The sequence below is a fragment of the Anopheles coluzzii genome, chromosome 3 (assembly GCF_943734685.1).
Source record: "Anopheles coluzzii chromosome 3, AcolN3, whole genome shotgun sequence".
Classification (NCBI taxonomy): Eukaryota; Metazoa; Arthropoda; class Insecta; order Diptera; family Culicidae; genus Anopheles; species Anopheles coluzzii.
The window spans coordinates 83,997,749-84,024,796 of record NC_064671.1 but is presented as its reverse complement, the minus strand read 5'-3'; the positions used below and the strand labels follow the sequence as shown (position 1 = coordinate 84,024,796).

The 27,048-nt window shown below is 44.5% G+C and overlaps 7 protein-coding genes across 10 annotated transcripts in view; 5 read left to right on the top strand and 2 right to left on the bottom strand.

The window, feature by feature from the left end:
* The window catches only part of LOC120958861 (inner centromere protein A-like), a 53,646-nt gene extending 51,872 nt beyond the window's left edge, over positions 1 to 1,774 (top strand). For all 3 annotated transcript variants that reach the window (XM_040381927.2, XM_040381926.2, XM_040381925.2), the window contains exons 6-7: positions 27 to 239; positions 323 to 1,774. In XM_040381927.2, the coding sequence (XP_040237861.2) occupies positions 27 to 239; positions 323 to 364 (255 nt within the window). In that variant the 3' untranslated portion in view covers positions 365 to 1,774. The remainder of the gene's footprint in view (positions 1 to 26; positions 240 to 322) is intronic.
* Positions 1,775 to 2,822: 1,048 nt separating this feature from the next.
* Positions 2,823 to 3,840, top strand: LOC120958865 (U1 small nuclear ribonucleoprotein A). The gene has a single exon (XM_040381933.2). The coding sequence runs from the start codon at positions 2,967 to 2,969 to the stop codon at positions 3,615 to 3,617; it is 651 nt and encodes a 216-aa protein (XP_040237867.2). The 5' UTR covers positions 2,823 to 2,966; the 3' UTR covers positions 3,618 to 3,840.
* Positions 3,841 to 4,080: 240 nt separating this feature from the next.
* LOC120958867 (uncharacterized) lies at positions 4,081 to 4,656 on the bottom strand. Its single transcript, XM_040381935.2, has 2 exons — positions 4,490 to 4,656; positions 4,081 to 4,413 (listed from the first exon to the last, which is right to left on the bottom strand). Exons 1-2 carry the CDS (start codon positions 4,584 to 4,586, stop codon positions 4,199 to 4,201), a joined length of 312 nt encoding a protein of 103 aa, XP_040237869.1. The 5' UTR covers positions 4,587 to 4,656; the 3' UTR covers positions 4,081 to 4,198.
* Positions 4,657 to 4,699: 43 nt separating this feature from the next.
* LOC120958866 (39S ribosomal protein L35, mitochondrial) lies at positions 4,700 to 5,513 on the top strand. The gene is made up of 2 exons (XM_040381934.2): positions 4,700 to 4,830; positions 4,902 to 5,513. The coding sequence occupies exons 1-2, from the start codon at positions 4,806 to 4,808 to the stop codon at positions 5,453 to 5,455; spliced, it is 579 nt and encodes a 192-aa protein (XP_040237868.2). The 5' UTR covers positions 4,700 to 4,805; the 3' UTR covers positions 5,456 to 5,513.
* Positions 5,514 to 5,566: 53 nt separating this feature from the next.
* On the bottom strand, positions 5,567 to 7,328 carry LOC120958864 (fumarylacetoacetate hydrolase domain-containing protein 2-like). 2 transcript variants are annotated; one of them, XM_040381930.2, is made up of 5 exons: positions 7,223 to 7,328; positions 6,834 to 6,993; positions 6,367 to 6,766; positions 5,969 to 6,300; positions 5,567 to 5,884 (listed from the first exon to the last, which is right to left on the bottom strand). In XM_040381930.2, exons 2-5 carry the CDS (start codon positions 6,947 to 6,949, stop codon positions 5,725 to 5,727), a joined length of 1,008 nt encoding a protein of 335 aa, XP_040237864.2. In that variant the 5' UTR covers positions 6,950 to 6,993; positions 7,223 to 7,328; the 3' UTR covers positions 5,567 to 5,724. The 2 variants fall into 2 exon arrangements, with proteins under 2 accessions (XP_040237864.2, XP_040237865.2); XM_040381931.2 differs by lacking the exon at positions 7,223 to 7,328 and having other exon boundaries at positions 6,834 to 7,045.
* A 256-nt stretch (positions 7,329 to 7,584) lies between these two features.
* LOC120958863 (quinone oxidoreductase-like protein 2) lies at positions 7,585 to 9,432 on the top strand. Its single transcript, XM_040381929.2, has 3 exons — positions 7,585 to 7,928; positions 7,998 to 8,620; positions 8,690 to 9,432. Exons 1-3 carry the CDS (start codon positions 7,752 to 7,754, stop codon positions 9,132 to 9,134), a joined length of 1,245 nt encoding a protein of 414 aa, XP_040237863.2. The 5' UTR covers positions 7,585 to 7,751; the 3' UTR covers positions 9,135 to 9,432.
* Positions 9,433 to 9,531: 99 nt separating this feature from the next.
* Positions 9,532 to 11,856, top strand: LOC120958862 (odorant receptor 56a-like). Its single transcript, XM_040381928.2, has 4 exons — positions 9,532 to 10,027; positions 10,092 to 10,855; positions 10,941 to 11,093; positions 11,169 to 11,856. The coding sequence occupies exons 1-4, from the start codon at positions 9,727 to 9,729 to the stop codon at positions 11,220 to 11,222; spliced, it is 1,272 nt and encodes a 423-aa protein (XP_040237862.2). The 5' UTR covers positions 9,532 to 9,726; the 3' UTR covers positions 11,223 to 11,856.
* Positions 11,857 to 27,048: the final 15,192 nt, after the last annotated feature.

Below are 27,048 nucleotides of genomic sequence, written 5' to 3'. Positions count from 1 at the left end.
ATGCTTTTTTCATGTTGTTTTTGCAGGACGATGAAGCGGATGACAGTGCCGATCGGTTGGTGATCGACGAAGGGGACGATATGGGCCAGCGGGACTCGAATGCCCTGCACGGTGGCAAGCGCCGCGGTGCCGAGATCAACGAGAACGAAGTGCCACAGTGTCAGGGTTGCAAGAAGCAGGAAGCTAAGTTCGTGTGTGCGGGCTGTGGCAATCAGTGGTACTGTAGCCGGGCGTGTCAGGTAATTGTGCATTTTTTTTTTCTTTTAAACGAACCATCATGTTAACGATTGGAATTATTTCCTTTTTCCTCCCCTCATTTCAGGTTAACGCATGGGATGACCATTCGGAAGTTTGCAGCGGTTAAGTTCGTTTGGCGCAATACATACAGTGCACCACCCTCCGTGTGAGTAGCGCGCAGCCACGGGAAGCAGCCACGTTCAACTATTTTTCTTATTAGAATTTTAACAAAAAAGGTAGAAAGCGCGCGAGTTGATGTTCAACTTAAATGACACGCAACCAGTTCCCCACATTTTATTTAGATGAGTGTAATTAATCGATAGTACGGTGTAATTGGCACAAGGCTATACAAGAGTTACTTTTACATTTTGGTTTACGCACGATGGTCGCACGGTGGGTAGACGAAGAAGTATATCATAAATTAACTACCGCATGCGCATTATGTGGGGGCGTAAAATAGGCGCTAGGATTACGCGACTGCGCGTGCATGTATTTAAAGAAGAAAAAACACAACATATAATAAGCAGTTCTGATATTCATTACTATACGACACACAACAGACAAATATCCTTCCCCCCCCCCCACCTCTTATGTTCTATGTGTCTGTCCAGCACGCGGTACACAGCAACGCCCTCTTGGCACCTCTGTCTGTACATAGAATGTTCTGATACATCTTTCAACCTACTAACCCGTGCCGTGCAGGAACCCTTCCCGGTAAAGGAAAAACTATCGTTGCACTCGTTTACACTACCAAGTGGGAAGGAGGAGGATTGTTCATTTATTATGTTTGTGATATTTTCAAACGTGCAAGAACGAGCATTTTACTACCGCAAACCCTCCCCGCCTACCCCCTAATCACTATAGACAATTGCCAGCTGATTGTTTTACTTTTATGGTTTGCGACGCTTCAGCAGTACGACTTGTGGTTATTATAATTGATTGCATGAATTTTACCTACGTTTCCGAACCATTTATGGAACATATTTTATATAAGTGATTAGATTCTTTATTAATTGAAATTGATGAAAAAAAAGTTAGCTGACAGGTGGAAGATTCGCTTCGAGGACGGTTTAGCATTTAGGACTTGTCGTAGCGGTTCAGCTCTATACTAAGAAAGATGCAACCTCTTGCAAGAGGAGGGTATCTTCATCTACAAGAAATGCTGCTAATTTATTTGAGACATTTAAGCAACAAAACTATTGGCCAACGATTACTACCGGTAGCAACTGTATGTTCTTTCCCCTGCGGAAGAAGCATGCTTGTGTGAGTGTGTGTGTGTGTGAACCCTTTATCAAGTTAATATTAGGCTGCGATGTACACGCTATTTCAGTATATTGGTATAGTAATGATTCGAGATGGTAAAAAGAAAACGCGTGTCACGGCAGCAAAGATTTTGTAAGCTGTGGATCTGTGTGTCTGTCTGTAGCATGTAAAAAGAAAGTAAAAATCAGGACGGTTTAAAATCGTCTATCGGTGGCAAACTAAAATGGAAACGAGAAAGCCAAATAAAGCACTACACAAACTACATTAAAATAGAATCAAACCATGGTTTATGTTTTACTTTTTCAATGAAAACCGACAAGAGAGTGTCTGTGCGCTGTCGGTTCGAAAGTCGTAAGCACTCAACCGCGCGCTATAAACACGCGACCGGCGCTCGGCCCAATAAACGTCACTTATGACAGCTCGCTCAGGGCATGAACATTGTTTAGCGGGTAAAAGTAAGGCTCAGCCCTCTACGTTACATTGGAGAAGCGTTACATCCCTTAAAATATTCCCAAGCAGCATTTTAATTACAGTTTTGTCATCCAGGCGACTGACCAGTGTACATTATTTGAATAAAAAATACTTTAAATTGCGATAAAAAAAATAATTGCTTTAAAATGAATCGATTTCTACGAGATTTAATTTTTAAATAACGAGTAAATCAAAAGTTCAATATTTTTCATTGTTCCATTATGATTTATGAAAAATAGTCTGAAAGAAAGAAGTTCATAAACATCCCAAAAGCTTTCAATTGGAGTAACATTTCCTATGATTAGAAAATATAAAATATTAAAAATATTTATAAATAAATTGTATATATGAAATATAATTATAACCTATTCACTCTATTGTTCCGGCCATTTTGAACAAACATTACTTTAGGTGCGAGGGCTCTTTTTAAAAGTTAGGTTAATGAAGTTAATAAATATTTGTATGTATTTCATTATCCTGCTTTATCAACAGCTGGGAAAATAAATAAATAATCATTTTTTATAAGTAACCCTTTCTTATGTATAATATTTTTATTAATTATAATACTTGAAGTTATTACAACTCTGATTGCTGTTAAAAATGATGGCCTAATAGTAATACTATAATTTATTTATACTCATGAAGTATCAATGAGTTTTATCTTTATTAGCGTTTGCCGTTCTTTTTTATGATTGTTCAAAAATTGTTGCTTTTCTAATAATCATGTAAAAATAAGCAATAATAAGACATGATAATCTATTAATTTGCTCATCCACGGCGGTTAAAACAGGTGTTCAAAAATGCTGCTTGGGTTGGTGATAAACAGGCGTTACGCGTAACGCTAGCGTAACGTAGAGGGCTGAACCTTACTTTTACCGTTTAGCGTCCTTTCTGGCGGAGGGAAATTTTTCACACATTGCCGTAAAATTGAACATAATTTACAGAAAAGCTACTGTATTTTAGTGCAAAACTAGTGTAGTGTGCGAGCAGCGAAAATGGACATCCGACCAAATCACACCATCTACATCAACAACCTGAACGAGAAGATCAACAAGGTGGAGTTGAAAAAGTCGCTCTACGCCATCTTCTCCCAGTTCGGCCAGATACTCGACATTGTCGCGTACAAGACGCTCAAAATGCGGGGCCAGGCGTTTATCATCTTCAAGGAGATCTCGAGCGCCACCAATGCGATGCGCACGATGCAAGGGTTCCCCTTCTACGACAAGCCGATGCGCATCAACTACTGCAAAACCGACAGCGACATGATAGCGAAGCTGAAGGGCACGTTCCAGGAGCGGCCGAAGCGCGTCAAGCAACCGAAACCCATCCAGACGGAGGATAAGAAGGCGAAGAAGCTGAAGAATGCGGGCGAGGTGGGTGCGACAAACAATTCGGCGACGGCCGAGCAGCCGCCCAACCAGATCCTCTTCCTGACCAACCTGCCGGAGGAAACGAACGAGATGATGCTGTCGATGTTGTTCAACCAGTTCCCGGGCTTCAAGGAGGTGCGGCTGGTGCCGAACCGGCACGACATTGCGTTCGTGGAGTTTGCGACGGAACTGCAGAGCGGGGCGGCCCGGGAAGCGCTGCAAGGGTTCAAGATTACGCCGACGCACGCGATGAAGATTTCGTTTGCGAAGAAGTAAAGGGAGACGATGGTATCCGTCGTTACCCAAGGATATGCTGCCGCTTTTACACTGGACGGAGATGGAGTGGAGTCATTCGGTTGTCGAGGCAGCCACAGGTAAATTTTGAAGCTGTAACTTTGAACTCAATTGAACTGAAACCAATAAACCATGCATTAAGCATTGCACTTCCGCTATCATGGTATTGTCGGTTAGGTGATTGCTTAGTATTTAAAACAACAAAGCTTTCGATGGTGTTTTATTGATCATTTAGGTAACTGGGGAGAAGGGGAATGTTGGGTTTTACATTTTATCTTCCTATAGGTATCGGAGGTATCGGTTGTGGGGCTGTTACCGCACTTCAACCAGTTGACCTCAACGCACGTGTCGTGACGGGTGATACTGGTTTGAGTATCCATGTACATCTTTGAGTCATGGAATCTGTTCTAGTAAGTATTTACTAAGATTTAATCCTATTGGAGCATACTTTTCATTTTAATAAACGCATTTTATTGTCAAAACGAACTCCGTTTTGCCTTTAAACATATAGTACAGTTCGCCCAAGAACAATCCGAACACAAATCGTTACACTGGGTTTAAAACTATCCCTTCGAAGAGCCCGCCTCGCTTGCATCATTCTCCGCCTGCTTCCGATGATGCTCCTGGACCGCGAGCTGTGCCTGGCTGAGCTTGGTTTGCCCCTCGTACGCCACCTTCCGTATGTCGTCCTCGTTCTTCTTGTTAACCGTCTTCGTAATGACCTGCTTCAGCTTGTGCGCCTCCTCAAACTTGTGCTTCTTCGACTGGATCGGTGCATCTGCGCAAACGAAGAAGGGCCAATTGTAATCAAAACACTCGGAAATGACAAAAACTCCTGCAATCATAACACTTACTCTTTCGCTTATTGAATGCCGTTCCTTTCTTCTTGTTGGCGGCTTTCTTCGCATTTGGCGGTTGTTTCGATTTTACTTTCAATTTTCCCTGAGCCATTTTTGTTCCGTTCCCCTTTTTGGTACACAGCGCTTGAGCAAACGTAAACAAACACAAAGCATGCGGTGGCGGCGCTCGTGCCTCGTTGACAGCTGTCAGTGCGCGTGCAGGAGGTGAAATACGCCAATCCGCCGTCATTACGTGAGGAGCTCGTAATGTTTTGAAGAGCTTTGGTGGGGAATTTTCTGCCGGAAAAACACAGAAAATTCCACTAGCAAAATGATTAGGAATATTGCTTCACTGGGTGAGTGAGCCTTTTTGTGTGCCTTTTATTTAATTTGTTGTGTTGACAATCTTTTTCTATGTATCTTTTAGCTGTACGCCAAATGGTGCAAACCAGAACCCTAGCTAGTCGGATGCAGCCGGTGGGTTCATCGCTTGCTCTAAACACAAGCCGTACTTTTTCCACCTTTCTACGGTCCGCCGAAGCTTCATCCCTTCGCAGCACGATCGCTGGCACTCCTTCCAGCTCGGCCGGACTCATCAAACCCGTCGCCGCCGTCCGGCTGCTTGATGCCGTAGCATCCTCGCCACTGCTGCAAACGCAACCCAGCCGTACCGTGATCAAGTTTTCACTGCGCAAAGGCAAAAGGAAGACGGTGAAGGCGGTCATCAAGCGCTTCAAGCGGCTGGATTGGGGCGGATGGATACGGACGCTTTCCGGCCGGCATAAGAAAATGTGGCGCAAGAAAGCGAACCGCAAGCGCCGGCTGCGGCAGCACGTGCTGGTGAATGCGACACAATCGACGCTGCTGGACAAGATGGTAACCAAGTATTGGAAGCGTCCCCGGTACTACATCGACGATCCGTACACACCGTACCACACGCGGGAGGAGTTCGTGTACACCCGAAGGAAGCCGCTGAAGTGAAGTTACGGAGAAGGTGCATTTGTAGTTGGAACATTAAAATGAAAGGGTTAAAACTCAACGACCGAAGAACTCAGAAGTGCTGGGAGTGCATTTGAATCCGAACACACGCGATTTAATTTCCCTCCATTTGAAATGAAGAGTATAAATTGTAAATATTTTTATTGCTCTTCCTTGTCCCAACGGCCAAACGAACCCGTAAAATGGCAAACTGTCGCTCCTTTCGAGGGGAGGTGGTCAATTGTTCTTCCTATTACTTTGTCCCTCTCGTTTTAGGAATCGGCAACGACCTTGTTCTTGATTTTGCCAAGACCCTCAATCTCGCTGTCGATAACGTCACCTGGCTTCAAAAACTCGGCCGGCTTGCGATGCATACCGACACCGGCCGGCGTTCCCGTCAGAATGACATCCCCAGGCAGCAGTGTAATGGATCTGGAAAAAAAATCGGAAAATCAATGTAAAAATCATCTTCAAAACTCGCCCCCGCATCATCTTCAAACCCCCCTCCCTACTCACTCTGTAACCCGAGCGATGATGTCGTCAATGCGGAAGATCAGCTCACTCGTGCTACCGTTCTGCTTCTCGACCCCGTTCACGCTGCACTTGATCGCCAGCTGGTGTGGATCCTTCACCAGCGACTTGTGCACGGCAGCCGGACCCAGCGGACAGAACGTATCCATCGATTTGCCGATCAGAAACTGGCCACCGTTGCGCTGCTTCTGCCAATCGCGTGCGGAAATGTCCTGCGCCACGGTGTACCCGAACACGTAGTCCATTGCGTTCGCTTTGGCCACACTTTTCGCCTTCTTGCCGATGATGACCGCCAGCTCCACTTCCCAATCGATTTGCTACAAATTGCAATGCATTTAATTAAGAGCATTTAAGATCCTTCCCTGCTGCGTATCACCACATACATCGGATATTTTGTGCGCGATCACGTCATCATGCGGTCCGACGATCGTTGTCGCATACTTGCTGAAAAACATCGGCTCCTTCGGGATCGGTTTGTTCTGCTCCTCGCAGTGCCCGCTGTAGTTCAGCCCGACGCACAGAATCTTCTGCGGGTTGGTAACCGGAGCGAGCAGCTCGACGCTATCCACCTTGAGCGGGGCAGCTTTCGCGGCCGACGCTTTCACCTCGTCGAGCGAAGCGCCCGAGCGGATGAGCGTTATCAGGTCACCTTCATATCGGTCGGAGATGTCGGACACCTGGGTGCCATCCTCCGATAAGACGCCGAGCCGCTGCTTCTCACCGGTGGCGGCCGTACGGAACTGAACGAAACGCATCGCTTTGACGGTGGAGTTGGAAATGAATCTTTATGGAGGTAAAAATTAACTCAAATTATTTTTCCTTTTTTTACGTTGCAAAAAAATCATATTACCTTCTAGAAGAAACAGCCTGTGGATGTATCCAGCTGGTAGACTTGCCTCCAAACGCACCGACGATGGCACTTGACAGCCGTGAACTGCGTACGGCAATGCTGGCGATCGTCGTCATCGTGTCGCTGGGGTGACTTTTTCCAAAGCGGTCGACCGAGCGGACTACACACACGCACAGTGAAGCGAAGCAATCGAATGGAAGAGAGATTGATAATTTTAACCCAAATCTGCTACACCCTTATCTGTACGGCGGGTTGTATGGGGGTGGCTGGTATGTGGGGTCATTTTTCACATTCAAATTATAGGTCATGTGGTGGTGGTGGTGATGGTTGTGGTAGTGGTGCAAATTGTTAGCTCGAATAGGTAAACAGTTTTAAGAGGCAATTCTTACAGAACGTTTATCGTACGCTTTTTCGTCTGGGCTGATCTGGTGGAGGGTGATTACCGCATCAAAACAAACCAGAAACACCCAACACACACAGATGCAGTTTATGCTTTCAGTGAGGGGAAGTTATGCTGCTTGCACACATACACACATGCTGATGGGGGCTGCTTGGATTGATTCAAAGTGTGCGCCTGGTTGCGTGTTGTTTTGATTCAAAATTTTAACCGTTTTTTTACCATTACCGATTCAAAATGACAATGTATCTATATTTTAACTCTTTTTTGAGGTTTAAAATACTTGAAAACTCCTCAATCATGTATTTGTATGTGCAATTAACCCTTATCAATAATACATATTCAAATTGCGCAACCGAACGTGGCCCAAAATGTCCCAAATTCAAAATTATGATCCAAGCCGGCTTCAACCGAACTGTCAAACCTGTCACCTGGTGTGGTTTGTTTTGGTAAATAGAAGAGCGGCGGACAGGAACCGCGAGGAGTAGCCGCAACAGCACTTTGCACACAGGCTTGCTAAAATGTTAACCAAGTTACTTCCCAGACTTTCCGGCAAATTATGCGAAACAACCATCAACAAGTACGGTGGGCAGTACATCAGTGTGTGCTACGCCCACAAGGCAGCCGTCCTGCGCGAAGCCGGCAAACCCGTCGCACTGGAAACGGTGAAAAAGAACGAGAAGCTAAAAAACGATGAGGTAATCATTTGGGCGTGAATCCGTTGTGCCACTTTCGCCTACTAAACCGTTCCATTGCATTCGTTTTAGGTGCGCGTTAAGGTACACTATTGCAGCCTCAACACTACGGACGTGAAAATCATTGCCGGAAAGCATGCGGAGCTAAACGTGCCCTTGCCGTTCATCCCCGGACACGAATTTTCCGGCGAAATTGTCGAAATCGGCCAAGACAACCCGCACCATTTCAACCGGGGCGATCGGGTGGTGGTGATGAACGATCTGCAGGACCCGAATGGGGGCCTCATCTCGGAGGCGGTCGTAAAAAATCGAGACGTCTGGACCGTACCGCAGTCGGTGCCGCTCAAAGAAATGGCCGTCCTGCCGTACGGGCACGGTACCGCGCTGCTAACGTTCGCGCTGCACTGCAATTTGAAGGAAAACGATCTGATACTGATAACGGCCGGCCCGGCCGGTATGGGACTGGCTGCGATCGATCTGGCGGTCAGCGTGTACAAAGCGAAGGTGATTGCCGTGTGCGACACGGAGAGCAGCTCCGATCTGGTGCGGCAGAAGGGCGCCCACAAGGTGGTCAGCATGACGAAGAACAACTACACGAAGCTGTACAAGAACGTGCAGGACGCGATGGGCGACAAGAAGGCGAAGCTGGCGTACGATGCGGTCGGCAAGGGGTTGCTGCATCTGCTTGCTGACTTGTAAGTTGAACAACGTCATCCCAACAAAATGAAGGAATTTATTTAATTGTTCCCTTTTTTCTTTTGCAGCGTTGAACCAACCAACGGACAGCTCATCTCGGTGGATCCCTTCTTCAACGCGTCCAAATTCCCCACCGAGGTGCCCGAATTCGAGCGCCCGAAGCGAAAGGAAAAGGAGGGCAAACCGGACCAGGACCAGGAATCGAAGGCAAAGCTGATCCAAAACGTTCGCCACTTCGATCTGTACGAGTATCCGGATGTCGATACGTACCGGCAGATGATAGCGGACACGATCGAGATGCGCTCGGAGGGTATGATAGCGGGACATATTAGCAAAATCTTTCCGCTGGCCAAAATCCAACAAGCGATCGAGTTCATACAGCAGAAACAGTGCACGGGCAAGGTGCTGATCGATGTGCAGTGCCCGGATGAGGATGACTGTCCCGAGGGGAAGGACAAGAAGGATAAGAAGAGTAAGGAGGGGGATGGAGAGAAGAAGAAATCGAAAGATTAGATAACGTTTAGAGGTTGGGTTTGAAAAGAGGGGGATTTGGAGGATATGCATTTGAGCATTTTCGTTACACGGTAGGAGAAGGGCAATCATTTTCATTGTACTTACCTCATCTACTAATTTTGCACTATTTTTGAGCTTGAGTTTCGAAGGAAGAAATCCTAAATTGATATAGTCATTATACACTTATTGTTGCAGATTTATATAGTTCCCCAGGTTCACTAGCATTTTCCATTTGCTGCTGCAAGTTACTCTAGTTATGCTGATCCTTTGAAAATATTTATTCATTTCACAAAAGAAACGATTGAATTCCCTCTCAATGCAAGTATATTTTTGAAAGAAAAGCCTCATCGGTAAAGAAACTTAATTTGACGCTATAAGACATTAGCCTTCCAAAAGCAGATGGCCCACGTTCTCTTATAAATTATTCATCCAGTTTGAGTCCAGCTTCAGTGACACTGATAATTGCATAAGAATAATTATCTTACAATTATCACCCTAATTAACGTTACACAAACAAACAGAGGCTCCAAAGGACCCGCTATAAAAGCCTCCCTTGTCTGCTGTGCGCGTCTTAAAGTTTTGTCCAGCAGCGATGGAGCTGAAGGAAGAATGGATCCTTCCGGACGTGGTGTACGCAAATCCGCTGCTAAAGCGTACCCTGCTCGGCCTAAGGTACTACGGCATACTGCTCGGTCAGTCACAAAGCTACAAGAAAGTGCACTGCTTCCGGGGCATGGTGTTTACGCTGTCGATGGTGCTGTTTAACTGCACGCAGTACATCGATCTGTGGCAGGTTTGGGGCTCCGTTTCGGACATGACGGCGAACGCGGCCACCACGCTACTGTTCAGCACGACCATCTTTCGCATCATCTTTTTCTACTTTCATCGGGCTCGTGAGTAGTAAATTGTACTTTTTTGTATTTTCGTGTTTAAAAATTCGCTTTTTTGTCGTTACAGGATTTAACAGCATCATTCAAGCCGCTCACGACGGTATTGAGCGGATCCTAAAGGACGGATGGACCGATGAGCAGAGCATTGTGGGCAGCAATGTGCGCTATCTGAAGCGGCTGGCCGTTGTCTTCTGGAGCTGCGCCCTAGTGACGGCCAACATGATGTGCGTTTATTCTTTGGTGCAATATTTAACGTATGAAGAAGGACCACCCGATGGCACTGGGACGAGTGCTGCGAACATCACGCGCAAAGGGCAACCGATTCCACCGACGCCAATTCTACGCTCCTGGTATCCAACGGCCGATGGCAAGGATAAGCACTTTCTCGAGATTTACCTCATCCAGCTGTACATCATGTATGTCGGCCAGCTGATCGTCCCGTCCTGGCACATGTTTATGGTCACGCTGATGATCTACGGCCGCACCGAGTGTAGTGTGCTGAACCATCGGCTCTGCTTTCTGGAACGCTACCACGCGGCTGGAAAGGACGATCCTACCGCCCCGGTGAACAATGCGGAACGCCGATCGCTTATGATCGATTGCATCAAACGGCAGGCAAGCTTGGTATCGTTCACCAGGGAGCTGGAGCAGCTAACGCGTGCCGCCGTGTTCCTTGACTTTGTCGTGTTCTCCGTCCTGCTCTGTGCGCTACTGTTCGAAGCATCGATGACGCCGTCCGGGGTGCAGGTGTTTATCGACGTCTGCTACATTACCACGATGACGACGATTCTGTTCCTTTACTATTGGCACGCGAACGAGATACATGCGTGCGTGAGTATTTCGTTTTTTTTTGCATGGTCGAGTAACTATGGCTTTTTGGCTTTAATTTGCGATACCTTTTTTGTTTTCATTGCAGGCCGACCGGCTTTCAATGTCGGCGTACAAAAGTGACTGGTATCGGTACGATCGGGGCACGAACCGGATGCTACAGATCTTTATCCTGTACAGCAATCGGCCGCTTAAAATGCACGCATTCTTTATCTCGATGTCGCTGGACACGTTTTTAGCGGTAAGTGGAATTTGGCAGCTCTTTTTTCATACTATTTAACTCTAAATTAACCTTTGCTAACTACACTCCATCCAGATTCTGCGCGCGTCGTACAGTTATTTCACCATTTTGAAACAATTAACCGACTAACTTTTAAGGGGAGAAGCTGTATTCACTTTGAATTTTCAAGCAGCGTAACGAAAATGCAACTATATTAACGTCTATTTTTCTTCCTCTTATATTTGATTCATTTCATTACATTGTGTGTTGTTTTGGAATTGTTCTTAATTTAAACATTTTTCTTATATTTAGTTTGTTAAACAAAATTATTTACAATTATTTTAATGCATTTTTAACATTTTCCTTTAATTTAGGTTTATCTCCTTTAAGAAACATGAAAGGATCAGATTGTGTTTCGTAACATTAAAGAAAAAATGAAAAATAAAAAATTAAAATTCAAGATACACTAAAACAGAGAACAGAAAGATACACAATACACTAAAAGTAACAGAAGCATAAAAAGTAGAACAAGCAGTAGAAGAATTAGAAGATGTAAAACAGAGATTTTAAAAATGAATAAAATTAGAAATGAAATGAATAACTAAAAAGAAGTATAAGAAAAGAAGTAAAAGAAGTAGAAGATATTGAAAAAGACGAAAAGGAAGGAGTAGTAGAAAAAGAATTGAAAAGGTGCAACAAAATAGAATGCTTTTCAACAAACACGGTATAATCGATCAGTGGAATGCGATAAAACACAATCAGCTGAACGAATAAATACGCACAAATCAAATGTATTAGCGCATGATTCACCGCTCCACCGGGTTTGTACATTCGTTTGGGGTGTGAAAGTAACCCTAAACCCGCAACCCGTTCTCCACAGCCCTCTCCTTCGCCTCTCACTCTCAAATATGGTCAAAAATCGGATCAATTCCACAATATCGAAAACCATCGATCGATCAAGTAGGCACAACGGCACAGCACCCTTGCCAACACACTCTCCCTCTGCCCTCATTAGCCGCTACCGTGTGACAGTCAGTGGTTTGCACATAACGTGTTTGGTTTTCGTTTTGATTTATGTTTTCATTAGATCAAATCGATTGCAATTTTTGATCCCGCGCAGTGCGTGTGTGTGTCCCTGGGCCAATCGAAAAAAAACGCATTTTCTGCAGGTGCAGATGCCGGTTATGGCTAAATGAAAGAAAAAAGGAAAAAAAAAGAAACAGAGTGATTTTAATCCCCCATCAAGAGCAAGTCGAGTGAAGGGCGTCGGATCTGCGTAATGCGTGCAGCAGCGAGGCGTGGTCTGCCGTTCTGCAATGTGCGTGTGCGTTGAGGTCGTGCGAGTAGAAGTAGAAAAAAAAAACACTGCAAACCCCAAACCGAAAGGGAACTAACGAAAGGGGAGACCTTTGAGGGGGTGCAATGGTGCAGTGTTGGCAAATAGAAAAAAAAGGCAAACGGTTTGCACCACATAATTGGCACTTTTGTTTTCAACTTTGTAGGTTAGGTGCGTTCTAGAGTAGGCGAACATCACGCAAACACATGGACTGCGTTGCCTACTAAGACCAGCGCTGTAAGTGTGCGATAGTGCGCGTGTAGTGTGTACGTGATGCACACTTCTTAATTAATTGGGTGCTCTCCATCTTTCTTTGCAGGCTTCCTAAGCGGCTGAAGCGATGTGCTTTACAAACAAGCCCCAAAGACGCTGAAGATGGCTACCAACTCGAACGGCGGTTGGATCACATTACACGATTAGCTGCGATTATGGCCGAATCATCGCTTTCCTCTCGATCGAATCCATCGCCTCGATTGGCAGACAGTCAATCGGCCCGGTTAACGAGATCTACTTTTGGCCAGCCGGTGTGTGCGCGCCCAGCAGGGATGATTGTTTGAGCGAGGTAAAGACGCTTCAGGTAAGTGTGCGAAAAGAGGCGTAAAATGGGGCTGTTGCGTTGGGTATAAATTGGGTCCGCGTGTTTGATAACTTAATATGTAATCAAATTAAACTGACGGCATAAACCCACCATGCCTGCGCACACAAAAAAAAACCGTTCGATCCGTTGCAGTCCAATTTTTTAAATTGCGTTTGGTCAGTGAAGGAGAGTGACTATAGGCAGAGTAAGACAATTCCACCGCTTTGTACACGTTGACCAGTTCATCCGGCCTGCCAGCAGCAGCAGCAGCAGCACACGCTGATGCGGGCGTTTAGATGGCGTTTCCCAATTACCCAATACTACCACCACCACCCTTTAATTCTTCAAGGTGGTGCTCCATTTCTCGCATGCTTTGGGGGTGGTGAAAACGAGCAAAAAAAAAAGCGGTAAAGGATCGGTGATTTATGAGGTCACTGCCGGTGCTGTGTGTGAGGCGGTGTGGAGCGTGCCCGCGCGCACTCAATCTTAAGATGCAATCGATCCGGATCGTTCTTGCAAGCCCCGAGGGAGTTTTATTTCCATGTGGCTCTCGCGCCAGCAGTGCAAATTGCAGCAGCAGCAGCAGCAGCACTGCACGCTGCACCAATTAACCCGCGGTCTGCAGTTGTGCGGGTGGATGATGGATGATGGTGTAATGTGCCCTGAGGTTGCAGAGCGCTTTTTTGCTGCTTCTTTTTTTTGTTGGTGTGAAAAATCACTATCCCCCGCGAGATGCCCAGCATCATGCGGGAGGAAAACAAACAAAGCGTGTGAGATGGGCGTTGTTATGTTATGGGTTTGGCGGGGGCAACCGGGAGAAGTGGTCGATGATTTATGTTTTCTTGGTACAGTTTGACGGGGTGGGGCTTTTCTATCGCTCGGAAGATCTCGTGTTCGCAAATGGCAATGCGTTTGTAAAACGGTAACATGTGTTTCTCTCGTCTGTGTTCTGGCCGATAAATAATGTGTAGCAAAATTGGTTGAAGAGCCGAAGGTCGCCGCTGCCGCGGTGTGTAGGATAACGTTTTGAGTTCTGTTCAAGCGGTGGGAAATATATTCACCCAGACCAAGACCACGACATAATGGTGCAACATTAAAGAAAGAACCGTAGCTTTTGCGACCAAGAATTTTGCGACCAAGAATTTTGCTACCAAGATTTTTGCGACCAAGAATTTGGCGACCACCATTTTTGCGACCAAGAATTTTACAACCACGAATTTTGCAACCAAGAATTTTGCGACCAAGAATTTTGCAACCAAGAATTTTTCGACCAAGAATTTTGCGACCAAGATTTTTGCGACCAACATATTTGCGACTAAGATTTTTGCGACCAAGATATTTTTGACTAAGGATTTTGCGACCAAGAATTTTGCGACCAAGAATTTTGCGACCAAGAATTCTCTTGATCTCTCTTTTTCCAAGAATTCTCCAAGAATTCTCCAAGAATTCTCCAAGAATTCTCCAAGAATTCTCCAAGAATTCTCCAAGAATTCTCCAAGAATTCTCCAAGAATTCTCAAAGAATTCTCCAAGAATTCTCCAAGAATTCTCTTGAATTTCTTGATCGCCAAATTCTTGGTCGCAAAAATCTAAAATGACGAGAAAGCTAAACATGTCTTTCACTGGTAGTAAACGCAAAACGCTCTTCTCATTAATAACAATATTAACACGGAAACTCGTAATATTAATATTACTATATTTCAAGCGGAGGTATTCTCCGCTCCCATAACACAGATTCAATATCAACTGTACTCCAGATTAAATTTCTTCAAGGATTTCTTTTACGCATACCTCGGGCGGCTTGTTTTCTGTGGCTGTGGTGCACTTAGCAACAGCCACACGGGAAGCGAATTGTAATTTCAGCCTTAAACATGATGCTGTGATGCGAAATTGAGTGAAACCGTGCCCCGGGTTTTGGCTGGAATTAAGACCGACGCCAGACCATGGGACTGTACTGTAGCGGGCGGGCGCGTGTTGTTACTTTCGCACCCAAATTATGCAACCTGATTCCGATCAGAACGCCGACACAAGGGTGTGGTATTGCACGGAAACACGCTCGTGAAAGTGAGGGCAAGTGAGGGGACACGCACGCCCTCTCTCCTCGTTGTATCGAAAACAATTTTGCACACCGATAAATTAACTCTCCGCCACGGTCCGCTATAGAGTGTGCGGTTGGGCCTGTGACGATATGTGCCCTCGATGGCGTAGCGTGGGTAACTGGAGCAAGGACACACACAGAAAAGCCGCTGGAGAAACATGCGGGAATGCGGCATAATTCGCCTGTTGGGCGTACACGCAGGACACACAGGAACGGGACGAGCGAAAGCAGGGAGCACAGACAGACACAGATTGTTTTATGGGTTGGGCGCTACTGCAACGTCGGCTGTGTTCACCCTTTCGCCCCAACAAGGCTGCTGCGGGACACACTTCCGAGAAATGGTTGGCAAAACAGGCGAAGGATACAAAGCGGAATGACACACACGCATGATTTAATGCGCGATTTAATATTTCAATCTTTTCAATTTCCTTTCAATCCAGAGGGGAGGGGCGCGCCGGATAACATATGTCCGAGTGGTGTGCTGTGATTTGGCATGTGCGCAGGGGAGATACTGGAGATTAACACAATGGTCACAACCCTAAAGCCATACCGATTGTGTTGTCCGCGCGGTGCCGCGGGCGTACATACAATACACAATTCTCCCGAGCGGAATGATATAAGAGAAATGTGACCGCTTGCATGTGCGGCGCGACATTGAAAGTGATCGCTTTTTAATCGTGCCAGAAAGAAATGCTTCTGAAACGGGCTGATTTAAACAACGCGCGAACAAGCAAGCTTGTGTTCCTTTTTTTTTTGTTTCATATCTCCGAATTTAAATTGTGAAATAAAACATCATGCCGTGCTTTACATGCAGCAAAACATCATCACGCTGTGGAGTAAAGGTTAGGCGTTGTCTTGCGTGTGTGTTTCCACCGTTATAATGATGGTGATTATGTTTTCAACAAATGAGCTAAAGCTACCCCTCGAAAAGAACGTTTTTTATTGGCTGTTTTTAACCTTCCCTCGGGGAAGGTTTAGTTCGGTGCGCGGGCCGGCTGTTTCGGGTGCGTTTAGGCGCGCAGCATCCTTTTTGTGTGAATGTCTTTGGGTTGGGTGTTACTGTAAGTTTTTAGCGTTGTGAAATTTGCTAAAGAGGAAAGGGTTAATGGTATGAGAATAATTAATCTTAAGAATGGAAATTTGGTTCATTTATGGGGTTTTTGACCAACGCGTAATTAAAAGCTTATCCTAAAGGCTTGTAACTTACAGGGGTTTCAATGACTTACAATTTACTGGCTAATTCTCAATTATGAACCGGTTGTTTTACCTTGTCAAACATCAATCTTAAGACCAATGATTCAATTTATGTTTAGAAAATATACGTATTATGGTTTTAAACGTTCAAAAATATCGTTTAAAATATTTTTCTTTTTTCATACTTTTATATTTGTCACTTTTGTTAGGAGAATTTAGGAGCACAATTTGAAAAAATCTCCTTCGATTTAATAAACTTAAAAAAACTATATAAAAATATAACCTTCTGTCTCAACGGAAAAACAAGGTAACGAAAAGCTATTAAAAATACAAGTTATTACAAAATAACAAATAATTATTATATCTCATGCGATATGTTAGTTAACAACTATTTAAACAACAATTTAACAAAAATCACAGTGTTTATATGAGCTTAGAAAAGTTGCAGTTGTTTTGTACAGGTTACAAAATCACAACAACGATAAAATTTGTTTTATTTGATGCTTAACCTTAAACCGTATTAAATATGTCATTGCCCACTTATTGTTTTAGGTATGAACACAAGTTGGGATATTGCTTATGATGTTAAATTAGATTTGCGTCATAAATTTATGTACCAGCTAGGATATCTGTTTTTAAGAGATAATTTAAGTTATGTAAAAAATGTAACAGAAATTCAAAATCAAACAAAAAGCCACTCAGTCATACCAACGAAGGAGAAGCCGAACTTTCGAACACACCTAACATATTGCATTTCTACTCCTCTCTTTCTCCACACATACACACCCCCCGGGGGCTATGTGTCTTAAAAGATCTGCGAACATACACTTATCTCGCTGGCACGATCTTGTCGTAGTAAAAACGTAGTCTAACTCGGCAAAAATCCCCAAAGTACTACGACACACACACGCATACAGGTTAGCCAGCGATGGTTTAAAGCTAAATCTAGCTACCGAATTAATCGGAGACCTTCTGGAAGCGCTGCCCCGGTGTTTGTATTAACGTTTAAGGGTACCACAATGTGTGTGTTTTCGTGTTCCGTTTTCTTTCTGTCCGCTTTAGTAGACGCTACTAATCAATTACCCCCAAAGGCACATCCAAACGAGGGGGAAAGGACACAGCCACAGTGAGGAGCGTGTGGATGGGGTTAATTCGCAACACGCGAAACTCTGTCGCCGCACTGTAGACGCGAGGGCCAAGAGACAGGTGTAAATTGTCTAATTGATTTTTGACGCCTATCCAAGTGACGAAACGAGTTTGCTACTCGTTGGGCTCGTAGTTGCAGAAGATCGCGTCTCGTCATCGGAACCCGATCCAAACCCCAAAAGCGCATCTCGAGGGCACCCCAAATTGGGCGTCCAATTGTGTTGGGTTTGGTAGAAATTTTGAATTCGCCTGCATTCCTGGGGGGGGGGGGGGGGGTTGTGACGAAATGTGGTGGACGAGTATGCAAGGGTTTTTTTTTTCTTTCTCGTCCCTGCTTTATGGGGATGGTATAACAATTACTTCATCACGGTAGAATCGATGCACCAACCGCTTGCTGGGAATTCAATTGTTCCGCTGGCACGCCGGACGCTGCTGCTTGTTTGCGCTGACCAACAACAGCAAAGGGTTAGATAATGTGTCGCTCAGGTGTGCGGCATTGGACGGCCACAACACTTTCGAACATTTCGTCAATTGGAATCTTTGCCCGGCCGGCAGATTATGATCACGGGGCCGGAGCGCCTTCTTAGCCGAACGTTTCGGGGGGGGGGCCCATTCAAACATGCCCGAGCTTTATGACCAATTTTTGGTTGTTTCTCTGTCTGTCTGTGCGTCCGTTATGTGCCCGTCGACCAATAAGGGTCCCCTGCCCCCAATCCTATCTCTCTCTTATTGGTTTGGCAATGCGATCCCCGCATTGCAAGCGAGCTATGAAAGGGGAGAAAAAAAACCCCCCGGTACACGCTACCCCGAATGCTGTGTGTGTGATTGTTGTTGATGGACAGTACGAAAATGAATTTCCATCATACGGGACCGCCAGCACCCCCCTCCCACCGCCAAAAAAGAAGCATTAGATAACGAAGGCGCTCGCGATCACGATCTGCTTGATCAGCAAGTGCCCTTCTTTTCTTTGTTTCCGACCAGCGCTGTACCGCACAGCCGCATCAAACGTAAGAAAGCGACGCATTTTTTTCAACTATTTGTTTTTTTTTCGGGGAGGGTGGCTTTTTTTCTTGCTTTTTGCGGTCCACTGCCAATGAAAGCTATTTTTGGGGAGACAGACCCCCTACCACATTTCCCCTTAATGCTTCCTTCCCTTGGGAGGCTCATTAGCTTGGCCGGACGTTTTGGAGCGGCGGCGGGAGCACCTTATGGGAACCGTACGTCAGTAACGGGGGAGAGGGAAAAAGCACACACTCATGAAAATTCGTCCACCGAAACCGTTTTCATCGTTCGTTGCGTTTTGTGCGTGTGTGTGTGTGTGTGTGTTTCAATCAAGCCGCCACAGTGGATCAGGGGTGGGCAATTAGTGGGGTGGGCTGCAGATTCCAACATCGCATAGTTATCATAAATTAATGCGTTCGGCGTGATAATTGTCCTCTTCCTTCTTGCCATTCGATGATGCGGCGATGTGAACGCATTCCTTCGATAGGAACATTGTGCCGGACTGAACGCATTTTTTATGCGGGTGGAGTGAATTTTTGAAGGAATTGAAATATATACAGAAGAAATGGTATATGGCGTGTCGATGCACTGGTGAATTTTTTCATTGAAAGGGAATTCAAATAGAAACAAATGCCATTTACCAAAAGATGATCCACAATTTTATTAATCAAACATTTATGTATGGCCACATTGTTGGTTTCATTTCAGAATTTGTGACGCTAGATTGGATGTTTTATTACAGTTTTTATTTTGAAGACACATTTAGCAGAAGAAAGGCTTTCGCGATGAACTCATAGAACTAGACCAGATGGTATTGGTGATAACATACGACTATAAATTCTTTAATTTCCAGTTTAAACTTCAGATAGATATCCTTAGGTAAAAGCCTACATTCCAATGGTAATTACAGCATCCAAGATCAGAAGGTCGATGATGATGTTGCATCTAATCCTACTATAGATCCAATATCCTACTCTTAATCCTATAGGATCCTTGGATTTCTGCGCCAAAAGCCATAGGTTTCCCAATCTTTGGATCATAAGTACCTTGCGGGATTGACCTGATTATTAGGCTAAGAGACGAAGACTCTGTCCACAGCAATTGATTCTCGTGCACAACTCTGCGACTCTTCACTTATCCATTGTCTAACCTGCTTTCGAAGCACGATTGGAGGAAACATATTCTACGCCAATTTGATGATTCTATGAGTAAATTTTTGTCTTTTCTGGTATAATTTTGTTATTATTATGAAGGTATTGAGTGAATTCCAAATTTATAATGTAATACTAGGCAATATTTCATTTATACGTTAGACTTTAACTCAATTTTGTTGCGATGCATCATTTTGCGAATGCTTTCATTTGATAAATTAAAGCTTATACTTAGCATTGCAGTTGTTAGAGAGGTAAACGGTTCCATCCCCAACAGTATTCACTCTCTGCATTAGTCGACACAAGGCAAAGTTATGCAAAATTTCGTTAAAAATGAATGTGTAGCTTAATACAATCGCTAGACCAAACCGTATAGCTAACCCAAAATGAACTCAAAAATTTTGATATGGCGTTTATCTTCGATCATGGAATAACAAACTTTTGGATTATTTTATTGAAACATGTCAACAGTAAATTTCATTTCATTTATTTATCTCCCCAACAAAACAAAAAACATGAATTCCACAAAAAAAATTGGAAAAAGTCCACATAAAACATTCCATTTTCTTCAACCTTCATTTCAAAACCCTCGCTCTGTTCGTTTCATCCGATTGATTCAAACCACCACTCGGGGACCTCCTCGGGGGCCTACCGGATTTATCATATTCGAATCTCGTCGACCCCGCTCCACGGAAGCGAGAGCTGATTGAAAACGAACCCATTTCCGACGGGTTCCCTCAAAGAGAGGATTTCGAGAAGATGGAAATGGTTCGCGGTGTGGCCCCTTGGCAACCGGCAATTAATGGCAACCACACGACCACGACGACTATCCGCAAGGCAGCGCAAACCCTTCTCCTCCCTTTTTTGTTTTTTGTACGATCTTTGGACGCACTTTCAATTTCGTTTTCAATTTGTTACGCACCTCGTTTTGGGGAGGTGCTTTTTTGTTGCTGAGGTGGAGCATTTTGAGGGGATATCGTATTGAGAGATAAAAGAGCTTGTTAGGGAGCTGATTAGTATATTTGATTGTTTCGTAAAATACATTCTTGTGGTCAGTTTTTTTTTTGGTTTTCGCTACGCACTTTACGTCACATCACTTTCTCATCTGTTTCATACACGTGTTGATAATGAAATGAGCTTTTGTGTTCGTGTGGGAAATTAGCTCAAATCATAACCAATTTACAAATGAATGAAGCGTGACACATTCCTTTTTTTAGATTTACCTGTGCTATTTTGATGATTTAACTTCCAGAGCGAGATTGACCTTAAAGTGTGCGATATGTTATATCCTTGAGCCTTTTTATCATTGTCCAACCTGGGACAAGACATTCCTTGTACCACCTACGACGATGACTAATTGATCGCATTTGGTAGATTCCACCTCACAGTAAGCGCTCCAAATTTGGCACTAACGACACTACACGCGTGAGAGAGAAAAAAAGCGGGACAAAACAATGACATCCAAAATTGCACGCTGCGGTGTTGGCAACCTTGAAGCGACAGATAGATTGCATTGCAATGTTGCATTGACTAATTTCGATCCCTTTCCAGTGCCTGGCGCCCTGGCATATGGTAGAAATGAAAATTTAGCCTTGCCCAGCAGTCGACCCATACACACGCGCATGTATTTGGGGTGCTTTATTTTCCCTTTCGCCACACCCGAACCGTAGCAAAAGTTGGGGCCTGTCGCCGGATCACACAGACCTCCAAAGACAAAACTCCACCAAAACTTTGGCCGAAAGCCGAAGGAACACTCCAACGGTTTAATAAACCCGGCCCACGGGTAGTAATAATAACAAGTATCAGCGTGTGCGGGCAAAAGAGTCATAAAAGTCATCAGATTGGTGAGAAGCGAGAAGTAGGGAAGGGTAAAAACCAAAACAAAAAACCTAACAGAGTCAACAGAAACAGAACCGACCAACCAAATGGTAATGGTGCAAAACGGCAGTTTGAAGGCAACCGGCAACGAAAACAAGTGGTAAATCGCAGAAAAAATGGAGTCCCTCAGCATACAAAACAACAAGACAAATGAGTTTAACTACCATCCTTCCCACCGGTCCATGTCCTGCCCCGGGGTGTGGTTGGTGGATGATTGGGGGGATCGCTTTTGTGAGAAGGGATCGCTGTTAATCTTAGAAAGGCGATCTTTGCGCTTGATGTTTATTGGGAATGGGTCCCAAACAACATTAGAAGTAGTTAAAAGGTGTAAGACTTCCTGTCGAATTTGAAGCAAAAAAACACCCTTTTTCGAAATGCTAATCAAGTGGATTTAATTGTCAATCGTGTTGACGCTGATTAGTTGAGGTTATGTTTGCCCAAAGCTCGTTAAAAGTAAAATCCAACCAGACCTTGATTAAGATGACCTTCCTACCCCCTCAGTACAAAGTGTCATTGCTACTACCTGCAGGCGTTTAGCATCTCTCCCCCGCCACTGTCAAAGCAGTCCAACCTTCCCGATTGACAGAGGAGCTTGTGTGTATAGTACTAATTGAAAATGGCCGCTTCGGAGTAGAGAATGACAGGAACTGTGCACTTCGACGTCGACTGTTTTAATTGCCCGATCGCCCGCCCGCCTGTCAGCGTCATCGATTCGATGCGATTGATGCTTTTGTTCCAATTCATCACACTTGGAATGTACCAGGGGTTTTCTGATGTTGTACCGACAACCTGAAGTCACACCTTACTTGAGCTTTTTTTTACGAATATATTACATCCAGGAAGCAGCAGCAACAGTACACGACGTTCTCGACTGTCGATCGATGATCCGAGAATAAGTTAAACCGATTTTTAACGCATCGATTACTTGAATTTGATGGATTGTTGCTGTGTGTAAATCGAACCGTCATGTGAAACATGGCAAAATGGAATGGAATGGAATGCACAAGAAAAAACGCACACAAAGCTTTTCATCATTCCGGGTGGGGTTTTGTTTATTGTAATCGATTTTCGAAACCGCTCCGAATTCGCCACGATGGTCGAGGTTTTTTGTCCACAATGGTCACATAATAATGTTGCCCCTTGTGCTGAGTTATGGTATTGCCGTTCGATTTATGTTCATTTGTCCACTCGATAAGTCGATTGGCCAGTGTAGTGATCGGGAAACGACAGGACATGATCGCATGGGAGACAGAGGCTGGCATTATTTTATGGCAGCATTGATTGCAACTTGATTATGTTTGGAGTCATTTTTTTGTGTGAAGAATTTATCGACTTGAAATGAATGCTATTATCGTTCATTTGGAGTAATTTATGATTAATTCTTTACCTTTTAGAGGATGTTGATATTTGCGTAACGCATTTTATGACGGAATTTTGAAGGTTTATTGATGTGTGTCGGTTGGTTGTTTTTCCACTCATTGAAGTCTAGCGTGGTTTTTGCGCTGGAATATCTTCTTTTTGGCAAAACTCATCAAGCAATACTGCAAGTAATGTGCAGAGGAACATACCGTCTACACATAAACCTCCAAATTCGCAACAACAAAAAAGAGAAACAATTCACCTGTTGATGGTGCAAAAAAAAAAACACATCAAATTCCACATCCCGAAAGGAGAAGGGTTGCTCGCATCGCTTTCCGCGCATTGAAGTCACCCTGTGCACCGCCGTGCCGCGTCCGCCGGAAAGGTCAGCGCTGAAATCGAATCGTCTCGGACGGTTCCAACGGGCACACGACACGGCTGTTTTGTTTAGCCTCGCGCTCTAACGATCGTCAGGTGATTGAAATATCAAGGAAATGTGCGATGCGAACGCCGGACACAAGTAATGGCAGCCTGGTGCCGGGCGCGCGCGCGCCTTTGAGACGGATACGGCCATTTAGTCGGAGTCGGTGTGACGGGGAGTGCGGGCGCACTCGCTCCATCTTCTGACGCCACATTCTACACACATTCTACACCGTGGAGCCGGTGATGCGAGCGGATTCCGAGAGATGTCAGAGTGTCGGGTTCGCATAATCTGGAGTAGCCGAAGGGGTGGTGGACAGTGTGGTGGTGGTGATGTAGTTAGATCATCAGCCGCTGCTGCTTGAGGACTTTCGCTAGAGCGTGCCGGGCAAAAGCATCAATTTCCATAGCGTCAAGGAAAACGGCTTCCTCCTTCTCCGAGTGTGAGCCATTCCCCCACAGTCAGGCCCAAACCGTCCGACCTTGACATCTTCACTGTGTGAGGTGATGGGCACGTGGAATGGGGTTTGATCGTTCAAGTCGTAACCGCACACCGCCCTTACCGCACGGGAGGAAACAGTTAGGCAGGCAGGCAGGCGACATTTTCGGACGGATGCGCTCATTGTTAACGGTTAATGAGCAACGCGACCAGTGCTACACGCGCACGTTGAAGTCGACCAATCCTCTCGGTCGGTCGGTCGGTAGTCGGATCCATATGGCAACCTGTGGGAGCGTAACGGTGCACACTAGCAGCTCAAGAGGGTTTCGATTCCCTACCACACACACCGGGGTAATAAAGGGGGAAAACCCCCTGGGTACCTTTCGCGAAAACAAACAATCCAAGCGATTGTCGACAAACGTGTGCGTGGTGCTTGATTTCGAGAAGTAGCGCAATAGTTTGTTTGCCAGATATTGATTGTAAGCAGAAAGGAAGGGGAAATGACCCAACTGGGAAAGTAGAATTGTTCGTGCACGTTAGAATTGTGCTGGAATTCGTTGTACTCGGAATGGGAATGTTGCTATAGGCATAGCAAGGAAGCAAATGCGCCGTTTGAAGCGTACAGATGAAGCGGAGGACGAGTAGATGCTATAAACATTTTATGGTCCATAATTTGGTTAATAAGTATCTGTGTTCTGGCGTTTTTTGTTTGCTGTCTGGTTCTACGAGCAGGTCGTAGACGCACAGTTAAACGTGAATTAAGGGCATCAGGTTAAGCTGTAAATATTGTGCGCGCAGCTAGCGCAAATGCTAGATTCTTCGGATAGTGTTTATTACTTTTGAAAGCGTCTGGCATAACCTATTGACACATAAAACAAAGAATAGGGGATATGCTTTATTCAGTAGACGTCTCGTACTTGAATGTTGTAGTGAACGTTCTATTTTTTTAAGGAATGATATATTTTTTTATGTTCAGAAGATTTTTCCGATAAATTAACCTTATTCTTGTGTACATCACTTGACCTTCTTGAACCTTTGACAGATTCATTTATATTCTGCTTTAGGAATCGTTTAATTCATCATTACATTCATATGAATCCTTCTTAAAGAAGTCTCATTCAAATCACGAATCGAGTTTTCAATCTGAAGGTTAATGATTTTTTTAATGCTTGAGACTTTTTACTCCTTTTTTGTATTTAGAAACTGAAGTCTTTGGGCATTTCATATTTATTGTGGCTCGTTTGACTGATGACAAAAGGAAGTTGACTCCTACAATGCTGAATTTTAATTATTCCCATCCGGAATTACTTTTTTGGTTTATTATTTAAAATGCATCAGTGATTATTGAACCACATCAGTCAATATTCTGACTCATTGATTCATTGCGAAAATTAATTCTAATTTCTGTTTTCCGAATCTGGACTAGATTAACCCGAATTTTTATTGCTTTTTTTGATAATCCTGGTGTCAGCTTTTGTCAATATAAATGGTAAACTGAACATTTCAATTTCATGATCAACGATTCATTTCAACAAAATTATCAACGATTAATTTCAACAAAAAAAATGGATTTATTGTATAAGCGTGCAGGTAGTTCCCGAGAAACATGGTACCTCTTATAGGCGGATTTGGAGATACGCAGTTTGACAGTTATTTGGGTAAACTGTACCAATTTGACACTTCAATTTTGAAATGCAAAATTAATTCCCTTCTGTTAGAATTTTATAATTCTTCCAAGAAGGTTTCAAATTGTAATAAACAGTCAGAATTATATAAAATAGTTAATTTATTGGCCAAAACTTAAAGCAAAATTATACAAAATTTAACATTTTGACTGGAAACCGTGATATTAGACTTACGCGGAAATTCTAGACACGCGGTTTTGTGTGGCCATTTTCGATTCCCATTAATTGTGTAATGGGGACCACCTGTATACTATTGGCAGATTTGAGTAGTATTGATATATTCTAACAGATGGCGCCACATATTCAGGTTACCAAAGGATTAATGATCGTGTATATATTTAGTTAAAAATTGATTCGTGGTATAAAAGTTTATCATTTCAGCAAATGTTTTTGCTCGTTTATACAAAATATCAAATTTTGCGCGTTGGAAGAGGTATTTGTGGAGCATTCAGATTCGCTCGTTATGCGATAAACTACTTTTGAGAGGTACTCGTTGTGAAAGGGTCCACTGTATGTATCAAATGTGTCATTTTATCCAAACCCCATTTCATACAAACGTCTTATAATAATCAACATTAAATAGTCCACTTTTTCGACACTAACGTATGATTGTTTTACTTCCCCTAAGAACCCACACACACACTAGAGTTTTACCCAGCGCTTTCCCAATGTTCACCCCACGGTCGGCATTCTTCTCACGGCAGTGTATTTATTACTTCTCATCCCGCTCCCGCCTGCCACCATCGTGCCGAAGACTTATCGCCCGGCACAACCCATCCAAAAGCGACGGCCCGGGCCTTTGAACTGCTCTGCAGCAAGTTCTGCAATGGCGTGTGCAACAATGTTGCAAATTTGCCGAGCGATTTCGTGGGCAGTCCACGAGGTTCGCGGCTCCGCGTGTGTCGGTGAGATCTGCAAGAAGCACCCTGCTCTTAGCAGGCAAATGGACTATCTTTCTACAGTGCACCAGCGATTGAGCGTGCATGGTGAGGACGCGATCATTAGCAGCAGGTTCTATTGAAACCTTTAGCGGGAAACGCTGTTCGCGGAAACAGCCCGGGCGAATAAATGATAGAAACCATTAAAGCATTAAAGGTTATACTAATACGAATTATTACTAAAAGCATGGGCTTCCACTACACAATCGCTGCGTCAAGTCCGTTCCGTTTTGCTTTATTCACCACGTTATTCTTTGCACGGTGCAATCGACAATCGACACGGCCACTACATTGTTGCCTTCGCTGGAGGGAAACACACAGGTTAGATAAACATTGCTCTTGCACTTTATTTGCCCACATCTTGGCAAGAGTCTCTCCTCGATGGCTCTTCGACGCTTCGGCGACGCGACGGCTTCGGGATGGATGGACGGGCTGGAATCAATGCGCGCGCGAGATACACATAAGTGTCCCGCGTCGCAGGGGGGTGGGGGGGAAGGGATATCGTACCCTGCGCGGCTATAGCACCACAGCATCCTCCTGCCGCTTCATCGCGGGGCTGCTTCATCTATCCGTCACGGGAATCTTTATTGAGGGGCGAGATCATTTGCATTTTTTAAGCGAGTGCCATGCGAGAGCCGCCACCACGCGATACAGAGAGAAGGATTCTCGAGAAGAAAGCTTAGTCAATCGCGTTTGCAGTCTCGCGAATGAGGCGGTCGCGCAGTGAATGGAATATATGCTCGTTTGCTGTTTG

What these genes read in the sequence shown, in the direction of transcription:
- LOC120958865 (XM_040381933.2), top strand. Translation starts at nt 2,967, where the DNA reads ATGGACATCCGACCAAATCACACCATCTACATCAACAACCTGAACGAG.
- LOC120958867 (XM_040381935.2), bottom strand. Translation starts at nt 4,586, where the DNA reads ATGGCTCAGGGAAAATTGAAAGTAAAATCGAAACAACCGCCAAATGCG. An exon ending in GGCATTCAATAAGCGAAAGA is followed by an intron (nt 4,414 to 4,489) that starts GTAAGTGTTATG and finishes TCGTTTGCGCAG; the next exon opens with ATGCACCGATCCAGTCGAAG.
- LOC120958866 (XM_040381934.2), top strand. Translation starts at nt 4,806, where the DNA reads ATGATTAGGAATATTGCTTCACTGG. An exon ending in TAGGAATATTGCTTCACTGG is followed by an intron (nt 4,831 to 4,901) that starts GTGAGTGAGCCT and finishes TGTATCTTTTAG; the next exon opens with CTGTACGCCAAATGGTGCAA.
- LOC120958864 (XM_040381930.2), bottom strand. Translation starts at nt 6,949, where the DNA reads ATGACGACGATCGCCAGCATTGCCGTACGCAGTTCACGGCTGTCAAGT. An exon ending in CAGGCTGTTTCTTCTAGAAG is followed by an intron (nt 6,767 to 6,833) that starts GTAATATGATTT and finishes ACCTCCATAAAG; the next exon opens with ATTCATTTCCAACTCCACCG. An exon ending in TCGCGCACAAAATATCCGAT is followed by an intron (nt 6,301 to 6,366) that starts GTATGTGGTGAT and finishes TGCAATTTGTAG; the next exon opens with CAAATCGATTGGGAAGTGGA.
- LOC120958863 (XM_040381929.2), top strand. Translation starts at nt 7,752, where the DNA reads ATGTTAACCAAGTTACTTCCCAGACTTTCCGGCAAATTATGCGAAACA. An exon ending in AGAAGCTAAAAAACGATGAG is followed by an intron (nt 7,929 to 7,997) that starts GTAATCATTTGG and finishes CATTCGTTTTAG; the next exon opens with GTGCGCGTTAAGGTACACTA. An exon ending in CTGCATCTGCTTGCTGACTT is followed by an intron (nt 8,621 to 8,689) that starts GTAAGTTGAACA and finishes TTTCTTTTGCAG; the next exon opens with CGTTGAACCAACCAACGGAC.
- LOC120958862 (XM_040381928.2), top strand. Translation starts at nt 9,727, where the DNA reads ATGGAGCTGAAGGAAGAATGGATCCTTCCGGACGTGGTGTACGCAAAT. An exon ending in TTTCTACTTTCATCGGGCTC is followed by an intron (nt 10,028 to 10,091) that starts GTGAGTAGTAAA and finishes TTGTCGTTACAG; the next exon opens with GATTTAACAGCATCATTCAA. An exon ending in CGAACGAGATACATGCGTGC is followed by an intron (nt 10,856 to 10,940) that starts GTGAGTATTTCG and finishes TTTTCATTGCAG; the next exon opens with GCCGACCGGCTTTCAATGTC.